General features: G+C 41.8%; 2 protein-coding genes across 4 annotated transcripts in view; both read left to right on the plus strand.

The window, feature by feature from the left end:
- The window catches only part of gcn1 (GCN1 activator of EIF2AK4), a 30,334-nt gene extending 19,562 nt beyond the window's left edge, over positions 1 to 10,772 (plus strand). The window contains exons 40-57 of the mRNA XM_005472943.4: positions 83 to 279; positions 461 to 603; positions 696 to 813; positions 912 to 1,127; positions 1,244 to 1,408; positions 1,614 to 1,775; positions 1,871 to 1,963; positions 2,056 to 2,199; positions 2,990 to 3,259; positions 3,417 to 3,530; positions 4,052 to 4,282; positions 4,379 to 4,572; positions 6,105 to 6,219; positions 6,548 to 6,644; positions 6,966 to 7,114; positions 9,142 to 9,252; positions 9,833 to 10,054; positions 10,144 to 10,772. Of these exons, the coding sequence (XP_005473000.1) occupies positions 83 to 279; positions 461 to 603; positions 696 to 813; positions 912 to 1,127; positions 1,244 to 1,408; positions 1,614 to 1,775; positions 1,871 to 1,963; positions 2,056 to 2,199; positions 2,990 to 3,259; positions 3,417 to 3,530; positions 4,052 to 4,282; positions 4,379 to 4,572; positions 6,105 to 6,219; positions 6,548 to 6,644; positions 6,966 to 7,114; positions 9,142 to 9,252; positions 9,833 to 10,054; positions 10,144 to 10,269 (2,867 nt within the window). The 3' untranslated portion in view covers positions 10,270 to 10,772. The remainder of the gene's footprint in view (positions 1 to 82; positions 280 to 460; positions 604 to 695; positions 814 to 911; positions 1,128 to 1,243; positions 1,409 to 1,613; positions 1,776 to 1,870; positions 1,964 to 2,055; positions 2,200 to 2,989; positions 3,260 to 3,416; positions 3,531 to 4,051; positions 4,283 to 4,378; positions 4,573 to 6,104; positions 6,220 to 6,547; positions 6,645 to 6,965; positions 7,115 to 9,141; positions 9,253 to 9,832; positions 10,055 to 10,143) is intronic.
- A 1,203-nt stretch (positions 10,773 to 11,975) lies between these two features.
- On the plus strand, positions 11,976 to 22,192 carry rab35b (RAB35, member RAS oncogene family b). 3 transcript variants are annotated; one of them, XM_005472944.4, is made up of 6 exons: positions 11,976 to 12,154; positions 14,721 to 14,771; positions 14,878 to 15,001; positions 18,781 to 18,905; positions 19,067 to 19,191; positions 19,957 to 22,192. In XM_005472944.4, the coding sequence occupies exons 1-6, from the start codon at positions 12,043 to 12,045 to the stop codon at positions 20,083 to 20,085; spliced, it is 666 nt and encodes a 221-aa protein (XP_005473001.1). In that variant the 5' UTR covers positions 11,976 to 12,042; the 3' UTR covers positions 20,086 to 22,192. The 3 variants fall into 3 exon arrangements, with proteins under 3 accessions (XP_005473001.1, XP_005473002.1, XP_003448649.1); XM_003448601.5 differs by having other exon boundaries at positions 12,062 to 12,407; XM_005472945.4 differs by lacking the exon at positions 19,067 to 19,191 and having other exon boundaries at positions 12,054 to 12,407; positions 19,957 to 20,063.
- The last annotated feature ends 339 nt before the right edge of the window (positions 22,193 to 22,531 follow it).

A 22,531-nucleotide genomic window follows, 5' to 3' on the forward strand; every position in this document is an offset into this window, starting at 1 on the left:
GGTTCTTCTCTACTCTGTCCTTGTGTTTCTGATTTGTGCTCAAAGCCAAGAGCTCAGTGGTTTGTGTGACGGTCTTTTTCAGGTCTGGCTGAGGTCATGGCTGGACTGGGAGTAGAGAAGCTGGACAAGCTAATGCCAGACGTAGTGCAAACTGCCAGCAAGGTGGACATTGCTTCCCACGTCAGAGATGGATACATCATGATGTTCATCTACCTGCCGCTCACTTTTGGAGATAAATTTACTCCCTATGTTGGTCCCATCATCCCTTGCATTCTCAAGGTACTGGTTACTAAGAGCTACTTACTGCTAAGAGTAAAATATTTTAAAATCACAATGAGTAATAATATAAAAATGTTTCTCGTTTTTTTTGTATAGCTATTTTCAATTAGACATTTTCTCACTGTGTATCGTGTTCACGGTCATGTTACACTGCAGCCTTATGCTCTCTCTCGTCCACCAGGCGCTGGCCGATGAGAACGAGTACGTGCGAGACACGGCACTGCGAGCCGGCCAGAGAATCATCAGCATGTACGCTGAGACCGCCATCGCACTGCTGCTTCCTGAGCTGGAACAAGGACTGTTTGATGACCTGTGGAGAATCAGGTCAGATAAATGCACGGTAACATGTTGGCAGTTCAATAAATGTCACTCGTAGAGCTACTGACCTGCTGACTCGTGCCCTTGTTGGTTTATAGATTCAGCTCTGTGCAGCTGCTTGGCGACCTGCTGTTCCATATCTCTGGAGTAACAGGAAAGATGACCACAGAGACCGCGTCAGAGGACGACAACTTTGGAACTGCTGCATCCAATAAAGTATGAGTGTTTGGGGTTTTTTCTCAGCAGTTCATTTCATATTAACTGTGATATTGGTCGAATTTTGTTTGCTGATCTTTGACCTTTACCCCTCTCAGGCTATCATTAGTGCTCTGGGAGCTGAGCGTCGTAACCGCGTCCTCTCAGGCCTCTACATGGGCCGTTCAGACACCCAGCTCGTGGTTCGACAAGCTTCCCTCCACGTGTGGAAGATCGTGGTGTCCAACACCCCCAGAACTTTGAGAGAAATCCTCCCAACCCTCTTCACTCTCTTGCTGGGCTTCCTGGCTTCTACATGTCCTGACAAAAGAACAGTAATGCTTGTTTTTCTTTGACTCTTTTTATGATCTCTGGTGTTTCTGTTTGGCCCTTGGTGTGAAAGTAGTGATACAGAGCTTTTTGTTGACGTCCTTTGTCTGCACGGTTTTAGATCGCTGCTCGGACGCTGGGTGATCTGGTGAGGAAACTTGGAGAGAAGATTCTCCCGGAGATCATTCCCATCCTGGAGGAGGGCCTGCGCTCTGACAAGAGCGATGAGAGGCAAGGTGTCTGCATCGGCCTCAGTGAAATCATGAAGTCCACCAGTAAAGACGCTGTGAGTCACACTGCTGTTGTAACACACAATTTTTTCTGCATGTTTACGATTATTATAGCTCGTGGGATTGAATTAGAACTTTTAGAATGATTTTATTAATTAAAAACGATTCTGAATCATGTGAGAAGCAGTGGGGTCTGTTTTAGCTTAAGCTGAAAATTCTAGTAAACTTAAAACCTTAAATCTGATGATGCTTGTGTTGCAGGTGCTTGTTTTCTCTGAGTCACTGGTCCCTACAGTGAGGAAAGCTCTGTGTGACCCTCTGGAGGAGGTCCGAGAGGCCGCGGCCAAAACCTTTGAGCAGCTCCATGCAACCATCGGTCACCAGGCGCTGGATGACATCCTGCCTACCCTGCTCAAACAGCTGGTGAGGGAGTGAGGGGGAAAATGTAATATGAAATCTGTAGGATTTAAGAAGCTTTGCAGTCTGGTCTATATCTCATACCGAACATGTTTTTCCAGGATGATGAGGAAACGGCCGAGTTTGCTTTGGATGGCCTGAAGCAAGTCATGGCAGTGAAGAGTCGTTCTGTGCTGCCTTACTTGGTTCCAAAGGTAAAGCATCACATGTGATTTCCTTTTTTTAGGCATTTATGTCATGTTTATGTTGTGTGACTATAATCCAGTGTTCTCTGTGCTTCTGCTAGCTGACTGCTCCTCCTGTAAACACCCGAGTATTGGCCTTCCTGTCTGCTGTGGCTGGAGATGCTCTGACACGTCATCTAGGGGTCATCCTCCCCGCCCTGCTCTCTTCCCTCAAAGGAAAACTGGGAACAGAGGACGAAGCACAGGTACAGCCAGCAGTCTCTAAATATAAAGATTCCCTACTGATTCTGTTGTGTTTGAGGATTTTGTTAACGTCCTCTGGTCAGATTTTTCTTATTTGCTTCTTTTTTTTTTTTATATTATACGATACCACAGCACTCAAGCGCTGCAGTTCCTCAAAGATAAATATGGAGAACTGCAAGGCTTTTGATCAGGGCTTATTTTATTTTTTCCTGTATATGTTAACTTTGTAGTACAAAGTATTCTGAGAGAATACTCCAGCACTACTGCCGTCGCCCCATCCTGCTCGGTGGCTTCTTCTATTTTAAATCAACTGGAGAATTAAAATCCTTCTTATCTGCTAAAACAGGCCATATGTCCTACTTTGATTTCCTCTTATTGTCATTCAAAATGCAGCCGCAGACGTACCAGAACACCATGTCTCCTCTGTACGCGCTGATTATTTTTTTCCCCCTTTTAAAGCACAGCTTTGACCATCACCAGGTTAAATCGGTTATTATCCAGTCTGCGCCTCACTATAAGGCTGTCTCCCTGCCTTTTAAAACCTTCTTAATTTATTTCAAAACATTTTGTACACAAAGAATTGGCAATGATTTAGAAAGAGCTGCAGTTTTGTAGCATAAATATTTACAACACATTGAAACCCTAAAATACTTTTCAGATCTATGCAAGAAGTGAGCTGCATTAAAATGTCATATTAACTCAGACTTTTTGGTGGTTATTTTACTGTGAACACTGCATATTTTAAACTGCCTTTCTGAATGATTTGACTGGGCGTTGTTACCTTTTCACCAGGAATTGTGCAGCTGTCAGACGGTGATCCTTTCTGTGGAGGATGAAGTGGGCCAGCGGATCATCATAGAAGACTTGCTGGAGGCCACACGGGGCACGGATCCTGGCCTCAGACAGGCTGCCGTCACCATCCTCAATGCCTACTTTGCTCGCACCCGACTGGACTACAGTGCTCACACACGCACGCTGCTATCAGGCCTCATCCGCCTTCTTAACGATTCCAACCAAGAGGTTTTGTCTCAGAGTTGGGACACCATCAACTCCATCACCAAGGTGTCTTCCTATAAAAATGTGTTTTCATTTGCATGAGCTTTCATAGTCTAGTACAAAATTTGGTAGTAAGTAAAACAGTGGACCTTTTTGATTGTTTTTTTTTTTTTTAAATCAGAGGTGAAATACAAACTCACTGTGGCTTTGATGTGTTCTTTAGAAACTGGATGCAAGCAGCCAGCTGGCTCTAATCGACGATCTGCATCGAGACATTAGATCAGTAGCCGGAGACGTGAAGGGTCAGCACCTTCCTGGTTTCTGTCTGCCCAAGAAGGTAAGAGGGCAGCACCTGACACAATAAACACTATTGCTACATTATTACAGCATGGTGATGTCATTCTCACAGCAGCTCATTCATCCTATTGAGTTCCTGTTCTGTCAAGTGAGCAGAGCTTTGTGTGGGCACGTTTGTGACATGAACTGTGTCCACATAATTAGAAACTCATTAATAGTGATCACTCACGTGGAGGTCTTTCTATTGATTTGCTCAATAAGGACAGACACTGCAATGGGCCAAGTGTGTTTCAACCTGGCTTACACACTTTCAGTAATAATCTGATGTTAATATTGTTTAGTTCTTTAAAAAAGCAAATGTACCACACGTCCGCTGGATCCAGCTTTCAAAAGATGTTTATATCATTGTGTGTACATATATATTATCTGTGGATTCTTGACTGTTCAGGGAACAAAAAAGCAATTTCAATATGTCACCAATTAAACATTAATTGGGAAATGTTGGTTTCTTTCAGCTCTGTTCAGTTAATATTTTTTATTTCTCCCTCGATGCTTACATAGGGTGTGACCTGTATCCTGCCAGTCCTGAGAGAAGGTGTCCTCACTGGCACCCCTGAACAGAAAGAAGAGGCAGCTAAAGCATTAGGAGGGGTCATCAAACTGACGTCTCCCGAGGCTCTGCGGCCGTCTGTAGTCAACATCACTGGACCTCTTATTCGTATCTTAGGAGACCGCTTTGCCTGGACTGTGAAGACTGCTCTATTAGAGACTCTCACCCTGCTGTTGGCAAAGGTCTGGTGGAAGACAAAGTGGAAAAACATTCCTCTCCAAAGCTGATCACAATTTCTGTCAGAAGGCTCTAACCTCTGCACTGCGTTCCTCCTTCAGGTGGGCATAGCCCTGAAGCCCTTCCTGCCTCAGCTGCAGACCACCTTCCTGAAAGCCCTGCAGGATTCGAGCCGTGCTGTAAGACTGAGGGCGGCAGAGGCTCTGGGTCAGCTGGTTTCCATCCACACCAAGGTCGATCCACTCTTCACTGAGCAACTCTCTGCAATTCGCAATGCTGAGGACTCTGGAGTCAGGTGTGTGTGTAGTCCGGTTGTGTTCAGTACAGAATCAGCAACTATAAACATCCCTGACAGGATTTTTCACAATGTGTGAGCCTGTGATGTTAATTTTAAATTATTTTATCTCCACAAATAGAGAAGTTGAAATGTATCATCTGATTAAAGATGCTGCTTTGACTTAATGTTAGAAGCACAGACTGGGAGCCATTAGTCTGAAAATGTGTGTATGAAGCATAGCCTGTATATTAAAGAGGGCAGTTCACGCCTCTATTTTGGAATAATCATTTAGACAATAGAATATACTAAGAAAACATTTATGTGCTAATTACTGCCAAACACCAGAACCAAGCCTTCAGGGCACAGAGCACAAACTTCAGGATGGACTGAATCACCCAGAAAGTCATTTTATTTGTCACTTAATTCCATCATGAAGACTCCCAAAGGCACCAAGAGCACAAAAAATATGGAGAAGTCATTAATTGGGCACACCAGCTGCCAGTACAGCTGTTTATGTTGGCACACGTGTCATTGTAAGAATGATTTTATTTTTTTTTTAAATTCTCTCCAGTACAGCTGTTATGAAATGGTTGATTGGTTGTAAATATGTTGGATTGTAACTGATTGAGTCTGGTCGTACCCACCGGGATGTCACCTGAAACCTAGTGGAGGCTTGTTGTATCGTCAACATTAACTTTTATAAAGTAGACACAACAGCATTTGTTTTTTGTAACTTTTTGGCTCTAATAGGGAACATAAAGAGCATTTATTTAATTTATCGGTAAGCTTAAATTGGTGACCAGTATTGGCTATTTGCCACTCAACCGATCTCTGCACTGATAAAAATAAAATGGTAAAGAAGAGGCTGGAGAAACACTCTTCAGTTGTGTTATGGGTGTTGAGATTGCACAGTTTGTCCATCAGAGGGCACTCTGTAGCTTCACTGTTTGCAAGAAATGCGACAACCATCTGATCTGAGCAGTGTCGAGCAGAGCGCAATGAGTAAATAAGGACACTATCAAATGTTAGGAAAATCTGCTTAAGAAGCACAAGCAGTAATAATATCAGCCAGTAATTCAGAAGATGGGATCTTTTTATTTTTTTTTCTTAAATCATCAAATATTGGTGTTGGCTTTATCGGCTGGCTTCAGTTTTCTAGTTGCTGCTTGGTTTGGAGTCAGTATTAAAGTCTGAGACATTTCTCCCAAAATATTATTAACTAGAAGCTGATAGTGCAGCCTGACACCAGCTTAATCTAAAAAGTGTACGATGGAAGGAGAGCCAGAGTACAGAAATGCAAATGTGTTTGGATTTATCTTTAAAAAAATAGTTCCTCATTACATCATTTGTCCACCAGAAAGCAATGACAAATTTACTACAAATCTTCTATCATATTTCTGGGAAGTTGAGTTTTAACATACAATTAGCAAAAACTGTAGTTTGTGCTGTGTGTTTATATCCAAAATACAATATCTGCTTACATGTTTTTACATGAAATAACAAATATTTGCTTTTGTCTTTTGGTTTAATTCTCCTGTTTGTGTTCACAGGGAGACTATGCTCCAGGCCTTAAGGTTTGTCATCCAGGGGGCCGGATCAAAGGTGGACCCAGCCATCCGCAAAAACATCACCACCACATTGCTAGGCATGTTGGGACATGACGAGGTATGACGATCAGCCCTCAAAGACTTCTTTTGAATGTGTTGCAACCCTTTTTTCAACCCAGAACCTGCAATAGCTACTGGATGCATGAAGTAATTAACAGTGAAGTACGTGTATAAGCAGATTTCAGAGTTATTCACAAGTAGAGTTTCCTCTGTGATCTCAGTAGAAAAACGGAAGTCAGACAAAGAGGATGTGGTTTTCTAAAAAGGTGGTTTTAGTCTTCGTGTCAGTTTGAGAATAAATGACACACAACCTGTCTCTGTCTGGCTGTCTTATGTGTGTGTGTGTGTGTGTGTGTGTGTGTGTGTGTGTGTGTGTGCACTTGCAGGATGCAACTCGTATGGCCTCAGCCGGCTGTGTTGGTGAGCTGTGTGCCTTCCTGTCAGAGGAGGAGCTGAAGAGTGTGTTACTTCAGCATGTCTTAGGTTGGTATTTGTGTGCAAAGTTATTTTACACCTTCCTCAGATCTCATTGTAAGTGTGTGTAGTCTTTCTTTTTTCATTGTGACCATCATCAGATGTCCTTTTTCCTGCTCATTGTGAGTTTATAGAGTGAAATAATTATAGAACTAAGAAATTAGAAATTTAAAAAATCCTTTTATAAAAACATTTAATGTATGTTTGTCCAGTGTATCTGCATCAAAAAAAAGGCTTCACGTTGTTATTGTCTGCTGCTGTGTGCTGCATTGTTTGTGCATTAGCCAAGCAGTGATGCCATAAGCTCATGAACGGTCTGCCTCTCTTTAGCCGACGTGTCTGGTGTGGACTGGATGGTGCGTCACGGTCGCAGCTTGGCCCTGGCCATCGCCGTCAAATCTGCTCCCGAGAAGCTGTGTGGGAACGAGTACTGTGACACTGTGACAGAGACCATCTTGGCCAATGCCACCGCTGATAGGGTGAGCAGAAAGTTTACTCATAGATACCCACAGGGAGATTGGAAAACAGTAGAAATAGTTGCCATTTTGGGAAGTGTGTTGCGATTTTGTTCTGGTAATGTCTCCTCGGCTGACAGCAAAGTTTGAAATGGAAACATCAAGGTAACACAGTCACTTCTGGAAAACACCAGATCAAAAAATATATTTCAAACCACTGTTAATAAACCAATGTGACAGGTGGTAATTTAAAGGAAAAAGCGCCGTAATGCCTCGCAGTAAGGTGTCACCAGTAGAGCTTCAGTGCTCCTCAGCTCTGATTCTCCAGGTCTGAACTCTGAAGAGTTGGAGCCTCTTTCCTCCAAAGTATTTCATGTTTTGATGAAGGTCGAGCCACAGGGATCCTCCATAGGTGTTTAATTTGGTTGATTAAAGAAATTACATTCATGCTTTTGTCACTGTTCAGCGACCCCATATGACCATTGTCATGCATCCCTTCAGAAATACTTACTTTATACTTTGTATAAAACGCTTTGAGTGCTGGAGTAGAGTAGAAAAGCGCTGCATAAGAACCGGTTCATTCACTATTACCATCCATCATAATACAGTGATTCTGTGATACTCTGTACATCCAGATATTAAGTAACATAAGAAGGAAAAAATATTCCTACACACTCAAAGAGGAGGAATTGGGTATCTGTTTGCTGCACTGTGGTGGTGTCAGTGTGTGTTTGACTGCTTATGATTATTACTAAATTTTTATAGAAGCTACTTTTGGCTCCCTTAGTCGCAAGGGGTCATTTGATTTGGCAGATTTGTACACTGGGTTTGCTTCCCAGTGCAACCCCAGGCAATGTGTGAAGCACTATGGCGCCACTGTTATGGAGCCAATGAAATTTTAATAATGTTCCAGTTGAATTAATGAGCTCACTGATTTATTTTCCTGTGCATGACACTATTTTAAACCTATGCGTTTCTTCTTCGTCACCATAGTTTTACTTCCTTTAATGAAATGGTCTCTGTGGGTTAGTCAGATTAGTGGAGAGCACCTGTTGTTTTAATAAAAAATATCAATATTTGGTTGCGGGCTATCGAATAGCGAAGCACCAAAAGTTAAGTGAAAGTTAGTCACTTCATCTGGACACAGCATTTTCAGTGGGAGAAACATTTCATCACATCCAGTTTCAGCTGACTGCAGGTTTCCCAACCTCGTAAACTGTACAGTTATGTAACAATCAGTGCGACTGCATAGCAATGAGCCACACAGTCATTTTCATCATGACAGATATGCAAATGGACACGGAGTACTGAGGACTGGCTGCAATCACAGCATTGGAAGGTTGTGAATGATGAAGCATTTCTCTGTCCACGTGAACTAATTTACTTTCTGGCATTTCCCGGGTGGTCGAGCGAGCTTTAAGATATAACACAAGAAGAACACAGAGCGAGCAAATCTATTGCTCTAGATCAGTGGTTCTTAACCTTGTTGGAGGTACCGAATCCTACCAGTTTCATATACGCATTCACTGAACCCCTCTTTAGTGAAAAATAAAATGTGATTTTTTTTTTTCAAATTCAAGACATAGATATGTTTTTTTTTTTTTACTGGTGCACAAAATGAGCCGTGCATGTCACGGCGGAGGCTCTACCGAACCCCTGAGACCGACTCACCGAACCCCTAGGGTTCGATTGAACCCAGGTTAAGAACCACTGCTCTAGATAGTCTCATTACTGTTGATTGGTTTATGTTCAATATTGTATATTTTGATGTTTTATCCTTTTAATGCACCGTGTAATTATCTTTTTTTGTGTGTTCTTAATCTCATTGATGTATTTCTAATTTAATTATTTGCATTTTCATTTTCATTTTATCTTTCATATCTTATCTTTTTAATTGAATTTACTTGTTAAGTTTCTTTTTTCATAGAATATGTTACTGTCTTATCAGCTTGTCAGTCATCCTTGTAGCACTTTCAGCTGCACTGATCGATCCTCTAGCATTATCTTAGATTCTTTTTGTCCTCATGCGTGGAATTTTGTTCCTCTTCCAGATTCCCATTGCTACCAGTGGGATCAGAGCTATGGGATACCTGATGAAGCATCATTTGAGAACAGAGGGGGGCAGTGGTGTTTCCCAGCACATGATTACACAATTTGTTAAGGTAAAGCAGAGAATCAAACCCTGTCCACTTCCCTTTTCTATATTTGTACAGGTGAGGAAGTGGGAGCAGTCAAGTTGCCAAAAATGGGCACGTGCCCACTGTATATAATGTTGGAAGAGATGTAGCTGCTTAAATTAACACTTCTCACAATGAAATTATGTGTAATACAAATATAGTTGCTTGTAGTAGAGTTATGCTGTACTATTATCATTTTTGGTTTTATAGCCCACGCTCATTGTTTTATTTAGGCTCACAGCTCTTCTTAGTCTTTAGGTAGAAAACTGAACACTGAGAGAAAGTGCCTGCAGAGTACAGAGGGCCAGGAAGAAACTAAACAGTGTGCTCAACAGGATATTCAGCACTTGTAAATGAGGAGTTTAGAAAACATTTATTTTTGTGTGTGAGTGATTTGTGACTTTGTGTACATTTCCACACTAAAGCACAGCTTTAGTGTTAGCTGGTATCAGTCTGATCAGGTGTTTGCTGTGAAGCCTGTGTTTATAAGAAGATGAGTCCTTTGAGTACATTTTTGAACAGTGTGTATTGTGTCGTTATATCTGTTGTCTGCGTGACCCTGCAGTGTCTTCAGAACCAGTCTAGTGATGTCAGACTGGTGTCAGAGCGGGTGCTGTGGTGGGTATTCAAAGAGCCATCACTGCCCTCCGTGGACGTGAATCTCATCAAACCTCTGCTGAAAACTCTGCTGGACAACACAAAGGACAAGAACACGAGCGTCCGGGCCCAGAGCGAACACACAATCGTCAACCTGCTACGGCTCCGCCAGGGGGAGGAAACCATGCAGGTGCGACTATTAACTCCCTACTGTAATCTGCACACAGATGTAATCTGTAGAGCAAAACATTTTTACACGCTCCTCTCTCTGCATTTCAGACTATTACTGCCATTCTGGACTCTGCAAGCAATGACCTACTGTCAGAGTGTCACCGCCGGTCTTTGAAAAAAATCGCCAGCCAGCCAGACTCCAATGAAGAGATCGATGACACAATCCTAACATGATGGACTAAACAACGAAGTGCTCTGATCTGCAGAAAGCAGCAGACGATTGACTGACATATTAAACAAATCCATGTATGAGAACCTCAGACACACTGGGAGCCTGAGATGAGTAGTGTTTTGGCTGTATTCCCCAGAAAATTTCATTTTGTTTTTGCCATTTTTCTCTCCCCCCCCCCACTTTAAATCCTTGTTTTAGCGGCCTTTAAGCCCAATTTATTTTATCATTTGATGCACAGGTTGTTCTCTTGTAACGAGCAACAATAGGAAGACACGATGCCAAATCTGTTTTGATATTTCAGTATTTTGCTACTTATTTTACCAAAATGATTTCAAGTATTGCCACTGTTAATGAAACAGACCCCCCCTATCTTTACCTTTTATTTGAACTTTGAGTGTGACGGTTGTTTGGGGAAAGCAACTTCTTATAAAAACACAAATCATTCTTATGTCAGTGATGCAGTTGTAAAAAGGCAATACATAATAAAAGGTTCTGGATTTCATAATGTAGTGTGTGAAATATTGGATGCTTGGTTTTTCTCAGGTTGGAGTCTCTCAGACTTTGTCACACCTCACCTCAACTCCACCAAGTTCTCTGATTCACCGATTGCTGGATTTTAGTCTTAAAGCTAGAGTAGACAACTTTTAGCTTCCAGTTAAAACCTCGCCACTCTCTTACTCTCTATGTGGCCTTTTCTCTCTTTTCTACTCTGGTGATTTGATCTGAAGTCTCCCTTCATGGTCTAGGTTTTTCAAACCAGGAACACAGAGCCCAGAGGAGACGCAGGAGTATATTCACATCTGAAATATTATCAAGTGGCCTTAAATGCCTAAAGAAAAAGGTTTCACAACTGATTTTCTACTAATATATTACACAGAGGAAGAGGGGGAACTATTATGTCTTTCATTTTTCTCTGCCATATGTATGCTCTTACAGCAATGGACACTTCTTAAATGAGACTAAAGTTGACGAATTGGTGTTTGTGCTTAAACTGCTCTAAATTCCGTTTTAGGCATTTTTTTCTACGTTTGGCTCTGTGTGATCTCACTGAGAGCAGATATCCTTTTATCTCAGGCACACAGCTTTAAGTTGGCAGGGGGACAGGAGCTAAAACAGTCCATTTCAGACAGGATGAACTGAGGGGGTACACCAAGGATAAGTGTATGACGAATAAGAATTATGTAAAAGTGTAAATTATGCAAATCTGCTCTACTATAGTGCTGGAAGTGGTCAAAATGAAGGCCCTTTTAATAAAATTGCTCAAATAAGTAGTTTGAAATACTTCAGGGGAAATGATCGAGCTGGCAATGCATCAAATTATAAGTCATATCAGATCATTTCTAGTTTTGGTCATATTTAAATGAAGTAACAGGTACCCCAGTCTAGGGGAAAATCTCTGAAGCCTGGTGGTGTCCGGATGAAATAAAAGGTGGAGCAGACTGGACAAAAGTAATTCAGCTACTGTAATACAAATAATACATAAAAACCATGGGACAACAACGAAATAAAATGACAATCTTCCCCCTTTCATGGCTCCAAATAATTTCTAGTTGATTACAAAAAACTGGTAAACTGAATTTCCTCTCTATGCAAATACGAATTTAGTTGAACTTCCTGTAAACTACTGCAATGTGGAGTTAAACTACGATTTTAACAACACGTGCTTCCCAGTATTGTGTGGTTTAAGTTGTTTTCAGTGCATTAAAAAGAAGCGTGAATCCACGGGACGGCACGAGTCTCCAGCGCTTCTCATGGCATGATTCTTGTGTTCATCAATGGGATGGAACCGCTGTGCTGTAGCTCGAGTCTGCGCAGTGAGGCTGGGTCATAGTTGGGTGCAGCTCCACCAGAGGAGGAAGCGGAGTTTCCGGCTGTTTGCAGCGGAGGGTGAGGATTGCTGACGCCGCGAAACCCCGAGAAAAAACGCCGCCGGCTCGGGGGGCTACCAGTTTGTGATATCCTTAGTGGTGGTGGTGTTTTATACCGGGGGATCTGGGGGCTGGTGATTTTCTTTACGCACCGAGGGAGTCCGACAGCTAACCGAGCAAAGAAGCGGTACAAGGCGGGGGTGAGCCACCAGCTACCGGCATGGCCAGGGACTACGATTACCTCTTCAAGCTGCTCATCATCGGTGACAGCGGTAAGCCGACGCCGGGGATGCAGGACGGGAAGTGGGCCTTGTCGTGTTTTTTTTACAATGGGGGAAGCAGAAGTACTCTTTTAACCCGGCTGTGTACCATCCGGGCGCTTTTGCAGTGTATTATTTTGTCTTTTAGGCATTGAAATTACTTGTTAAACGTACACATCCGCCATATTTTCGTGTCAGCTACAGGGCGGAGGTTGTGTGTCCGGGCTGGGCATGTCAGCCGATGAGGCCGGATACCGCCTCCAGACACTACGGGTTTATCTCTTGAAAATGTCCTATCTCGTTCTTATATCGGCGTAGACAATTATTTTACCGCCGTAACACAACACGTACTGTGACCTATACCGTTCCTGGGGTAGTAGGTTGTAGTTTTGGCCTTTTGTTTGTATCTACAGTTAGCTAGGTTGTGTTGGCTAACTATGAGCTAGGCTAACATGACAATTCCTTGCCTGGTTATATGTTGATAACTGTTAGTTATCATTTGCTGCACCGGGAAGGTTAAATGCTAAGAAGTTCCCGGCACAGATGTAAATTCAACAAAGTCCGGTTAAGATGTTGCAATGGGTTTTGTTATTTATTTAGTTAGCTAGTTAGCTTGTGAGACCTAGGAGGTTGAGAGTGGAGGAATGCTGCACTGCAAAGACATGTTTGCATCTAGTTAGTCAGACTATAGTGAAGTGAGACTGACACCGCGGTTAGTGTCAACCAAAGTGCCCTTTGGTGTATAAGCTAAGTATATAAGGTATAACAGCACAAAGACACTGACTGCTTCTTTATGTTTAGCACCTTTTTAACATGTTAATAATCAGGACAAACAGCTACAGGTAGATGCATAACAAACATCTGTGTGTATATATGGAAAGAAATGTTTGCCCCTCTTGTTTTTAAGTGGAAAATATGCATTAAGAGGGAAAATTAAAAGTACTCCACCCTCAGAAGCTAGAGCCTCATCCTGCTGAACTTCTTTTGTGAGTAATGGTCTTTGGATTCATTGACAGCTCTGGTCCTGGCACTGCCCCATCAGCTGGCTTCTCACAGTGGAGAGACAAGGCAGTACAGCAAGCCCTTCACTGCATGTCACACACAGGGGCCAGTGTGCCCTCAGCTGCAGCATGGAAGCACCACTGTCTGCAGTGCTGCACAGAGCTTTTTATTTATTTATTTGGGGGACTCTGACCTTGTGCCCTTGTTCTGTTGGCAGACCTGCTACTTGCTGGTGGGAATCAGATTCTCCACTCACTGAATCAGTTAGTTGAACGTGAACACCTTCTAACCTATGACAAGTTAGAGGACATACAAAATTTCACAGTACACATGAACATCATTCTCTAAATGGAAATTTGACCAACATTTCATGTATCAGATATGTATTACCTTTTTTTCCATGGTCTGTGGTTAATTTATGCACCATTGATGTAGATATATAATTACAGGCTGGCAACAGAGGTGTCCTGGATATTTTTACACCTGACAGTTTTTTTGGTTTTTTTTTGCCAACCTAAAGGCCCACACGACATGTTAAAGCTGATGAATGCTCTTCTGCTTTGAAGCTTTGGTCATTGTATGTTTGAACAAAACTCTGTAGTGCTGAGATCACAGGAACCTGATAGCGTTTTATGTAAGGACAAATCAAACATGAAATGACAACACAATAGATACGCTGTGTAACTGGGCTGCAGGTTCAGTCCCCCCTCAGGCCAGCAGAGTGACTTCCTAACTTTCAGTTGTAACCTCACAATCAGTCTTACTCACACTTATAAACTAACCTCATTTTCAGTCCCTTTCTCTTTTTTCTTTGTCCTCTCCTGTCATCTCTTGTTACTCTTATTTCTTTCTGAATTCCACTGTTTCATATCTGATTATTTTAAGAAGCCTCCCAGTGTCCGCCTCACTGAGGTTAAATTGATTAAGATTCTAGAGCTACCTTCATCATCAGAATGAGTATGTAGGGTGTAGTCTTGCTTACCTGAAGCCTTCAGCTTGTACACTGTGCAGCAGGTTAGAACCATGTTTATGTCTTGAAGAACTAAATCTTTATTTACACAAAGATTAGAGGAACGATTCAGCTTGACGTCCCCCACTTTTCTTTTTTGTGTGTGCGTGTGCGTGCCGTCATCACGTGGTGCTGCTCTTGGTTAACTAGGATATAATATGCGAAACCAAAACTCTTGCTCTGTTGTGGTGCAAAAAAAAAAAGTGTTTTCAGACTTGCCAGTATCAAAAATGCAGAGTTGTTATAGTGGGTTTTTTTTTTTTGTTGTGCCGCTGTACTTTAAACCTCTTCCTGTGCTTGTGTTTCCTCCTCAGGAGTGGGGAAGAGCAGTCTCCTCCTGCGATTTGCAGACAACACATTTTCAGGTGCGGGGCTCCACCAAAGCAGCGATGAATAATCAGGACTCATCTTCGTTTTAGTTTCCATGTTTTCATAATAAATTCGATTTTGTGTTCACGTGCCCACTCGCAGGTAGCTATATCACCACGATCGGTGTGGACTTCAAGATCCGGACAGTGGAGATCAATGGGGAGAAGGTGAAGCTACAGATCTGGGACACAGCAGGGCAGGAACGTTTTCGCACCATCACCTCAACGTAAGTGGATCCATTCACACACACGTCCCCCTCCTTTACTTGGAGTTTTCAAGTGAAACTTTTTGTTTATGTTTTAACAATTAAATCTGAAACCATGAAAGGCTCTTTGCGATCCTGACATTAGGTTTTATATGAGGAAGCAGTAGAATAAGTCATTGCTGTTCTATGAAACTGGGTGGAATTCCCCACACATCCTAATTACAGATGTGAGAGGGAGGCTCCTTGTTGCGTGCTGTAGTGCTCCATGACAGTGCTGAGTGTACGTCATTACCCTCTTACACTTGCAGCGTGTTTCACACTGCTGTCCATGTGCCCTGAGGGTTCACAGTGATCGGTACTCCCACGCCTTAAGAGGGAACGTTGGCCTCAGTTTTTCTTTTCTCCACAGTTTACCTGATTAGACCAAACACACAGACTGCTGTCTGTCCCAGAAATTCACTGCTGTTTAGAAAGCCTGTAAAAACACAAAAAGTGCTGCTGCTACTATTGCAGATTTTAATTTCTGTTTTTGAGAGCTTTTAAGCGTTGGTCGACTTTCACAACAAATAAACATGAAGTCTGTCAGAGATAACAGTTGTTAACGGCCTAAATTTGGTTTTGGTCTATGCAGGCTTTTTTCTTCTTTTTTATAGAAATATTATCACTCCAGTTTGGTCTTGTGGTTTGATCGCAGCCAAACAGAAAGATGCTCTCTAAGCTTTCAGAAGACGTCCCATCATTTACGTCAAGTCACATAGCTCGCAATACCACGAGTGGAAGTCTGGAGTCTATTACATTTGTTTTAAGGTTGGATGATGCAGCAGTAGTTGACCTCCACGTGACGGATGGTAGGTTAGTGGGGAAAAAAAACCTTGATGCGAAATGAATATGATCCCCAACTAATGAAAAAGTAAAGCGATTTCAGTATTTAGTGCTCATGACTATTACCACGACCACTAACGTTGCTTCTAATAATGATATCAAACTATAATGTTTGCTTATATTATGGATAACATGTTTTTAGACTCTTAAAAATAAATTTCAGTAATCTTTGCCATTGTATCAAGAGAAATAATCTGCATTCATAGGTTTCTATATTCATGACAAATAGTCACTCACTCAGTGCTCTGAGCAGCACCGATAGAAACATCATTGATGGGACCTACAGCTTACACTGCCGTCATCTCACATGCTCACCCCTTTTTGACTTTGACTGAAGCAGACAGAGACTGCGCTTGGGAGATATTGGAGCGTCACTTGCCTCCCGAGTATCGTCTTGAATGGGACCAGGAGGGCATGTTTGACTCTTATGTACTAGCACTGCTGCAGGGAGGCCAATCAGAATGCTAAAATCATCCAGAAAGCATGAAATCCTTAACGCTTGCTCCACAGGGGCTACCCTGTGGAGCATAGCCGTCCTAGTTTGGAAGGATTGTTGCAACTTGTTCTGCAGGAATCCCTCCAGCGAGCAGGCTGCCTATTTAGGCTGATTGTTCCCTGTGCTGAACTAGAGTGGCGTGGTGCCTCATTAGATCCTAAATGAATGTTTCTGTGGAGATGGATCATGGGCAGTGACCTGCTGAGTCCACTCAGGCAGACTAACCTGAGGTGGTAGCCATATGTCAGTGCGCAGCTGTGCGCTTTCAGCCTCAGGCTTCAGTCACAGCATAATGTCACTTTAACTTTATCTTTTTCTGTTTTAGAGACTTCTACACTGTCGTTTTTTTCTCATAATTATTTACTGTTTTACATTGTAAATAAAAGAGCACATAATGAGATTAACAACAGTAAAAAGTCCCCAGGTGGACTCCTACCAAGGGCATTTAGGTCCCATGGTGAAGCACCGACTCTTTCAGTGAGTTCAGTATGTTAACCTTTTACAGAAAAGGGGAGATCAGGTTGGACTGCGAGGCTGTTTGTATGTTTGGCAGTTTAAGGTTCTTTATTCATGTGCACTGAGCAGACATAAACGCACAGCCACACACCCCTGCTGTGTGTCGGTCCATTATTGATGGACATCTGGGACAAACCCAGACAATAGGCTTGGGTGGTATCTTTTTACTGAGGATACAGTGGTTTTGTGTGTGTTGTGGTGTTTGTTTGTTTGTTCGATTGGTTATTTAAAGTCATTGTAGCTTTAATTAAACAATTAGATGTTGCCACCCATACTAGTCAGCACTATTAATACCAGTCTGCTAGCAGGAGCAGTGCAGAACAATTGTCAGTACAGGAAGGTGTGCAAGAAAGTAAGGCAGCTACAGGCTTTGCTTCCCTTACTACTTGACTAGTCTGATTTGTTTAGCCGGAAAATTAGACTCTACGAACTTCACTAATTGTAGCATGTATGCATAATAAGAAGCACTCTCCTTCCATAAATAAGGAGAATCCAGTTTGGTCTGTGTTGGTCTTTACACTTTACTCTTGTATTGACAGTCTTTGCAGTACAAAACATCTCATCAGATCACCCTTGTATCAGTTTCAGTAGTAAGAATAGTTTTTTATGGTATTGAAAAACATACCCAATAATGTTAATTTACATTAATAACATAATGTAATGTAAATCCTTGATGCCACCAAACCCTATCAAAACAAGCTGTATCCCCAAACTGTCACAACACACACACACACACACAGAGAAACCCTGACAAAAGTTTCTTTGTGTTTGTTTGGCGTAGTGCAGTGGTACTGGGGATGCGCTCTGTCTCGGATCTGGCCTCTGTTTTTGAAGCCAGTTCATTTGTCTGTGCGGTACAAATGTAGTGGTGTTGCTTTTTCCTTCACACAGTCATACACTCTGTCCTGATGAATGTATTTATTAAGTTGTGCCCCTTCAAGTATCTTTCCCTTTGCTGGATAACATTAGTTATCTGGTTGATAAACTACACCTTAAGTGATTGTTTGTGTGACTTTAAGCTGTAATGCTCAGAAGGTTAGGGACGACTTGGAATTAAAATTATACCGAAGGTCAGACCATTGCATACTTAAATCTTCAATAACTGTTACACGGTGTAGTGGTATCAAAAACTTCACACATCAATCGTTTCGGTCTTTTTTTAAAGTTTACCAGTCTGTTTTGTGTTTTAGACATTTCTGCTGTGTTTTTTATTTTTATCTATTAACTTTAACAAATTATTTTTTAAATATTTATTTGCCAACTTAAGCTTTAACAATTCCTTTTATTTGTTATTACCTTTACCTTTGTTATTACCTTATTTGTTAATCTTGTCTAACAGTTTCTATTGAGGCATTGCTTTTAGCTGAAAGCTCAGAGTTTTAGCTTTTTAAATTTATCGGTTACTTTCCATCATCATCATGTGGTGTTCAGATAAAATGCAGGTCAAAGGAGGTTTTTCCGCCACAGAAGCTACATCCATGTTTTACCCTGTCTATTATCCGTTATCTTCAGGTAACCAGTTATACTCTTGTTTATACTCTTCACCATCACTTTTAGCCAAGTCTTGCTGCTATACTACCATTTCTCTGTAGTAAAAGTAGAAGTGGTTATAACTGTTCAGCTAATTAGAAATATTTTATCTAACTGGTCACAGCAGACGGCCCCTCCCTGAGCCTGGTTCTGTTGGCGACGTCTTCCTGTTAAAAGGGAATTTTTCCTTCCCAGTGTCACCAAGTTCTTGCTCAAAGGGTGTTGTATGACTGTTGGGGGGTTTCTCTGTATTATTGTAGAGTCTTTGCCTCAAAATTTAAAGCACCTTGAGGCGACTGTTGTTGTGATTTAGCATTATATGAATAATCTTTGTCGCAAACTGTAAGCTGACTGTTTCCCTTTCTTCTGTCTTTAGATATTACAGGGGAACACATGGGGTCATAGTGGTATATGACGTCACGAGTGCTGAGTCCTTTGTCAATGTAAAACGATGGTTACATGAAATCAACCAGAACTGTGACGACGTGTGCCGAATATTAGGTGAGTGCGCTCCAAACACCTTGGCACTGTTTTCACCTCGTCTTCTTTAGCTTAAAAATAGACTCTGCCCTTCACTCCAGTGCATGCCTCTTGTATTTGATGGCAATATGGGAATCATTTCTTGCTCCATTATTTTACACTGAACTGTTTTCTATTTTTAGTGGGAAACAAGAACGACGACCCAAACTCTAAGGTGGTCGAGACGACTGACGCGCAGAAGTTTGCAGAGCAGATGGGAATCAGCCTTTTCGAGACGAGTGCAAAAGAGAACGTAAATGTTGAAGAGGTAACTCGTTGTTTTGTGTTATTTGTAGCCTCAGACTGATAAGCTTGTCTGGAGCTGTTCGCCAGACATGCCAGGCATGCACAGAAGCTCTGTGATAACTGCTGATCAGCTTGCCACTGCACAAGGCATCGCTGAAAGTAACTGTTTTTGCCCTGCCAAAACAATCTGCTAATCATTTACTCAGTTAATTCAAGTTCAATTCAATTCAGTTTTATTTATATAGCGCCAAATCACAACTAAAGTCGCCTCAAGGCAATAGTGAGTGCTATTATTGAAAACAGTTCACAATCACACAGCACAAAGAATAGTGTCCTTATTTTTGAAAAGCTAAGAGTGAATTTTATTACTTTTTAACCAGTGAAGCTGTTAATGTGCTCTTCTGCTTTCTTGCAGAGTGTTAGATTGGCTTCAGATTTATAGGATAGCAATGAGAAAGGTGTCGATCTTCCAAACACCTAATAGTTTCTTAGCCTGCTTGTGTACATAGGTAAACAAATCCACCCCAAGACTCGCTAATCAAAACAAAATAACAACATCTATGTGGAAGCTCATCATCAAAGGTTTTCCAGCATTGTGAACAGTGTGGGTGGATTTTTGTTGCCCGATTCTTAAGTTCAGTTATCCAGGCTGCAGCTTCATATTTAGAAATAAGACTCAAGTGAGGCTTTGAACTGTTCCTTTAAATACTCCTTTGTCACCATTATGACACAAAAATCTGACCGCTCTAATCAGTTCATGCTTTTTGGTTTGTGCCTCTCTCGGCAGATGTTCAACTGCATCACGGAGCTAGTGCTAAAAGCCAAGAAGGAAGTGCTAGCCAAGCAGCAGCAGCAGCAACAAAACGACGTGGTCAAACTCACCCGGAACAGTAAACGAAAGAAAAAGTGCTGCTAACAAACTCGAAGCCATCCACAGAAAAGCGGGCGGCATCTTCACATGCATATACACACATACACGATGGGACTCAGAGCATCTAAATTAAAGAGCAGATAAAGATTTAATAAATATATGGTGAAAGATTTAAAAAAAAAAAATGATGGCAAAAATGTCCCCTTTGGACAAACTAATCATGAAGACTTTAATAAAAACAAATTGTACAGATTTTATTAGACATCAGATCAAGTTTTATTTGGAATTCAGCAGATGGGCACTATTGACCTGAGGTCCTACTTTTTTGTTCAAGGATCTGCAAGCTGACAACTGACAGCTATAATGCTCCGATTTGTATCCACTTCCACAACCCTGTTTCTCTCACATCAGTATCTCATCTCTCCTTCTCATTCCACTGCACACGGGACATTCAGAGTCAGGTTGGACTCTGCGTCTGAGGAGGAGGAGGGCTCACCTTTCCTGGATTTATTTGGGTTTGTTTTCTGGGGGGGAGGGAGGGGAGGGGGGGCAGTTATTGGAACAGGTGTCTCTCCACTGAACATGTCCATTGAACGTTTCTGTGTTACGATGGCTTCACGCCAACAGATCATGAACTTGTAGGTTTTGTTTTATTTGACTTGTTGTTGGGGGGGAAATCACTTGGAGGAGGAGAAGGATGATTGGTAGTCAACCTTTAGCAACTAAACTGATGGACAGAACTGGTGACTTTTTTCTTCTTTTTTGTCTGTATTTTGCCAAGTTTTCCCTTGTTTCCTTTCTAACTTCCAGTAGTGCTGAGCCATCCATAATATATTTTTATTTTATTTTTTTTATTTTTTTTGTGTGCAGTGGAGCAGTTGAACCACTCTTGGAGCTCTGGGACGTCGAGCTCCTCGTGCACCTTTCACTGCAGTCTTACTATGCTTTCAGAGTTTGCTTTAAAACCTTTCCCCAAAATCTTTTTTTTTTTTCCTTTTTTTTAAAAAACCGTGATACTGCCAATGAAAAATATATATATATATATATATTAAAAAAGAAATATTAGGAGCTGCAGCGCCTCTCATTGGACTGTTGCCATAGTGGCCAGTGGCTGGCCCAGACATTTGGTGAATTGAGTCCTCAGGAAGCGCTTCCTCCATCCCTCTCCCTCTTTTACTTCTTTTTTCCTGCAGCGACCAGCCTTCTCTCCCCTGATGCCCACATATCAGCACCCATCTCAGTGATGGACTCCTGCATTTGGTCCAGCGACGGTGCATGGAAGCTCTGCGCCAAGACACCTGTGCAACCACCCAAACCTCCCAAATACATTGCAGACTGTGGTTTTCAATCTTGTGTTTTTGAGCATGTAACACTGTTTGACTGGGTGTGTTTAGAAAAAAAAAAAGTTATGCCATGCATTTTAGCTTTCAAACTGTCCTGGATTTCCTGCGTTTTCTCTTGCAGAATATTCTAAACAGTCGACTAAAGCTTTATCGCTTTGCTTTTCATGGTCATGACCTGCACTACCTGCTCAAATTGAAGTGTTACAGGACAGTGTTTTCTGGCGACCCTCCACGTTGAGAGCGTGGTGCGCAGTGGGACTGTTAATATACCGGTAAGAACAAATGGGGATGAACTGCAGCACTGGATCCGCTCCCTCCCCGCCAGGATTTGCCACAGAGGCCGAAGCGTTGTACAATGTCTTACTGACATTTTTTTTTTTTTTTTTTTTTTTTTTCTTTCCTGTCTTTGGAATTGGGAGCGAGCTTGATGTTGCACAAGCTTCTGTCGGAAACACTTTGTTTTCCTCCTCTGGGCAGCCTCTGGCAGCTGGTTTGGGATCCCGATACGTGTCGAAAGGTCACCGCGACCTCAAGGGCCTCGAAATGATATCAAATCTCACACTTTATGATTTCTCTTCATTATGTGTATGTATATATAAATATATGTGTGTTTATATTCAATATAGAACATACACACATGATTAGCACACCAACTGCACATGTGTTAACATGGGCCGTGTGCTGTGGTTGAAAGACACTTGTCAGCTGTGGTTTGCTGTACACTGGAGACAAAGATGTACTATTCATTTTTCCCTACATGAATTTAATCAGTAATAAACGTTTTAAAAGAATAAATATTTGACACAAAATGACTGATCTCATTTGTCAGTGGTCGGAGGCTCAGTCCCAACTTGAGTTTAAACCTGTGTCCTTTTTATTTTTGCCTTTCTCTGAATAAAATTTTAATGGGAGAGAGTGTGTTATGGTCTTTGGAAAACCTGTGACTACTTAACTCTTATGTGGGGTTGTTCATATTCATTTAAAGGAGGTTTATGACCACTTAAGGAACACCAAGTGGAGTTACCTTATACTAAACATTAGTACGCTCATACCTGCCCAATTTTACATGGTCGGTGCAACTAGCTTCTCTTTTCAGTCTCTGTGAAGTAATGAGAAGGATTTGATAAGTTCCTATCCTTTGAATTGTT

Source organism: Oreochromis niloticus, linkage group LG12 (assembly GCF_001858045.2).
Source record: "Oreochromis niloticus isolate F11D_XX linkage group LG12, O_niloticus_UMD_NMBU, whole genome shotgun sequence".
NCBI lineage: Eukaryota > Metazoa > Chordata > Actinopteri > Cichliformes > Cichlidae > Oreochromis > Oreochromis niloticus.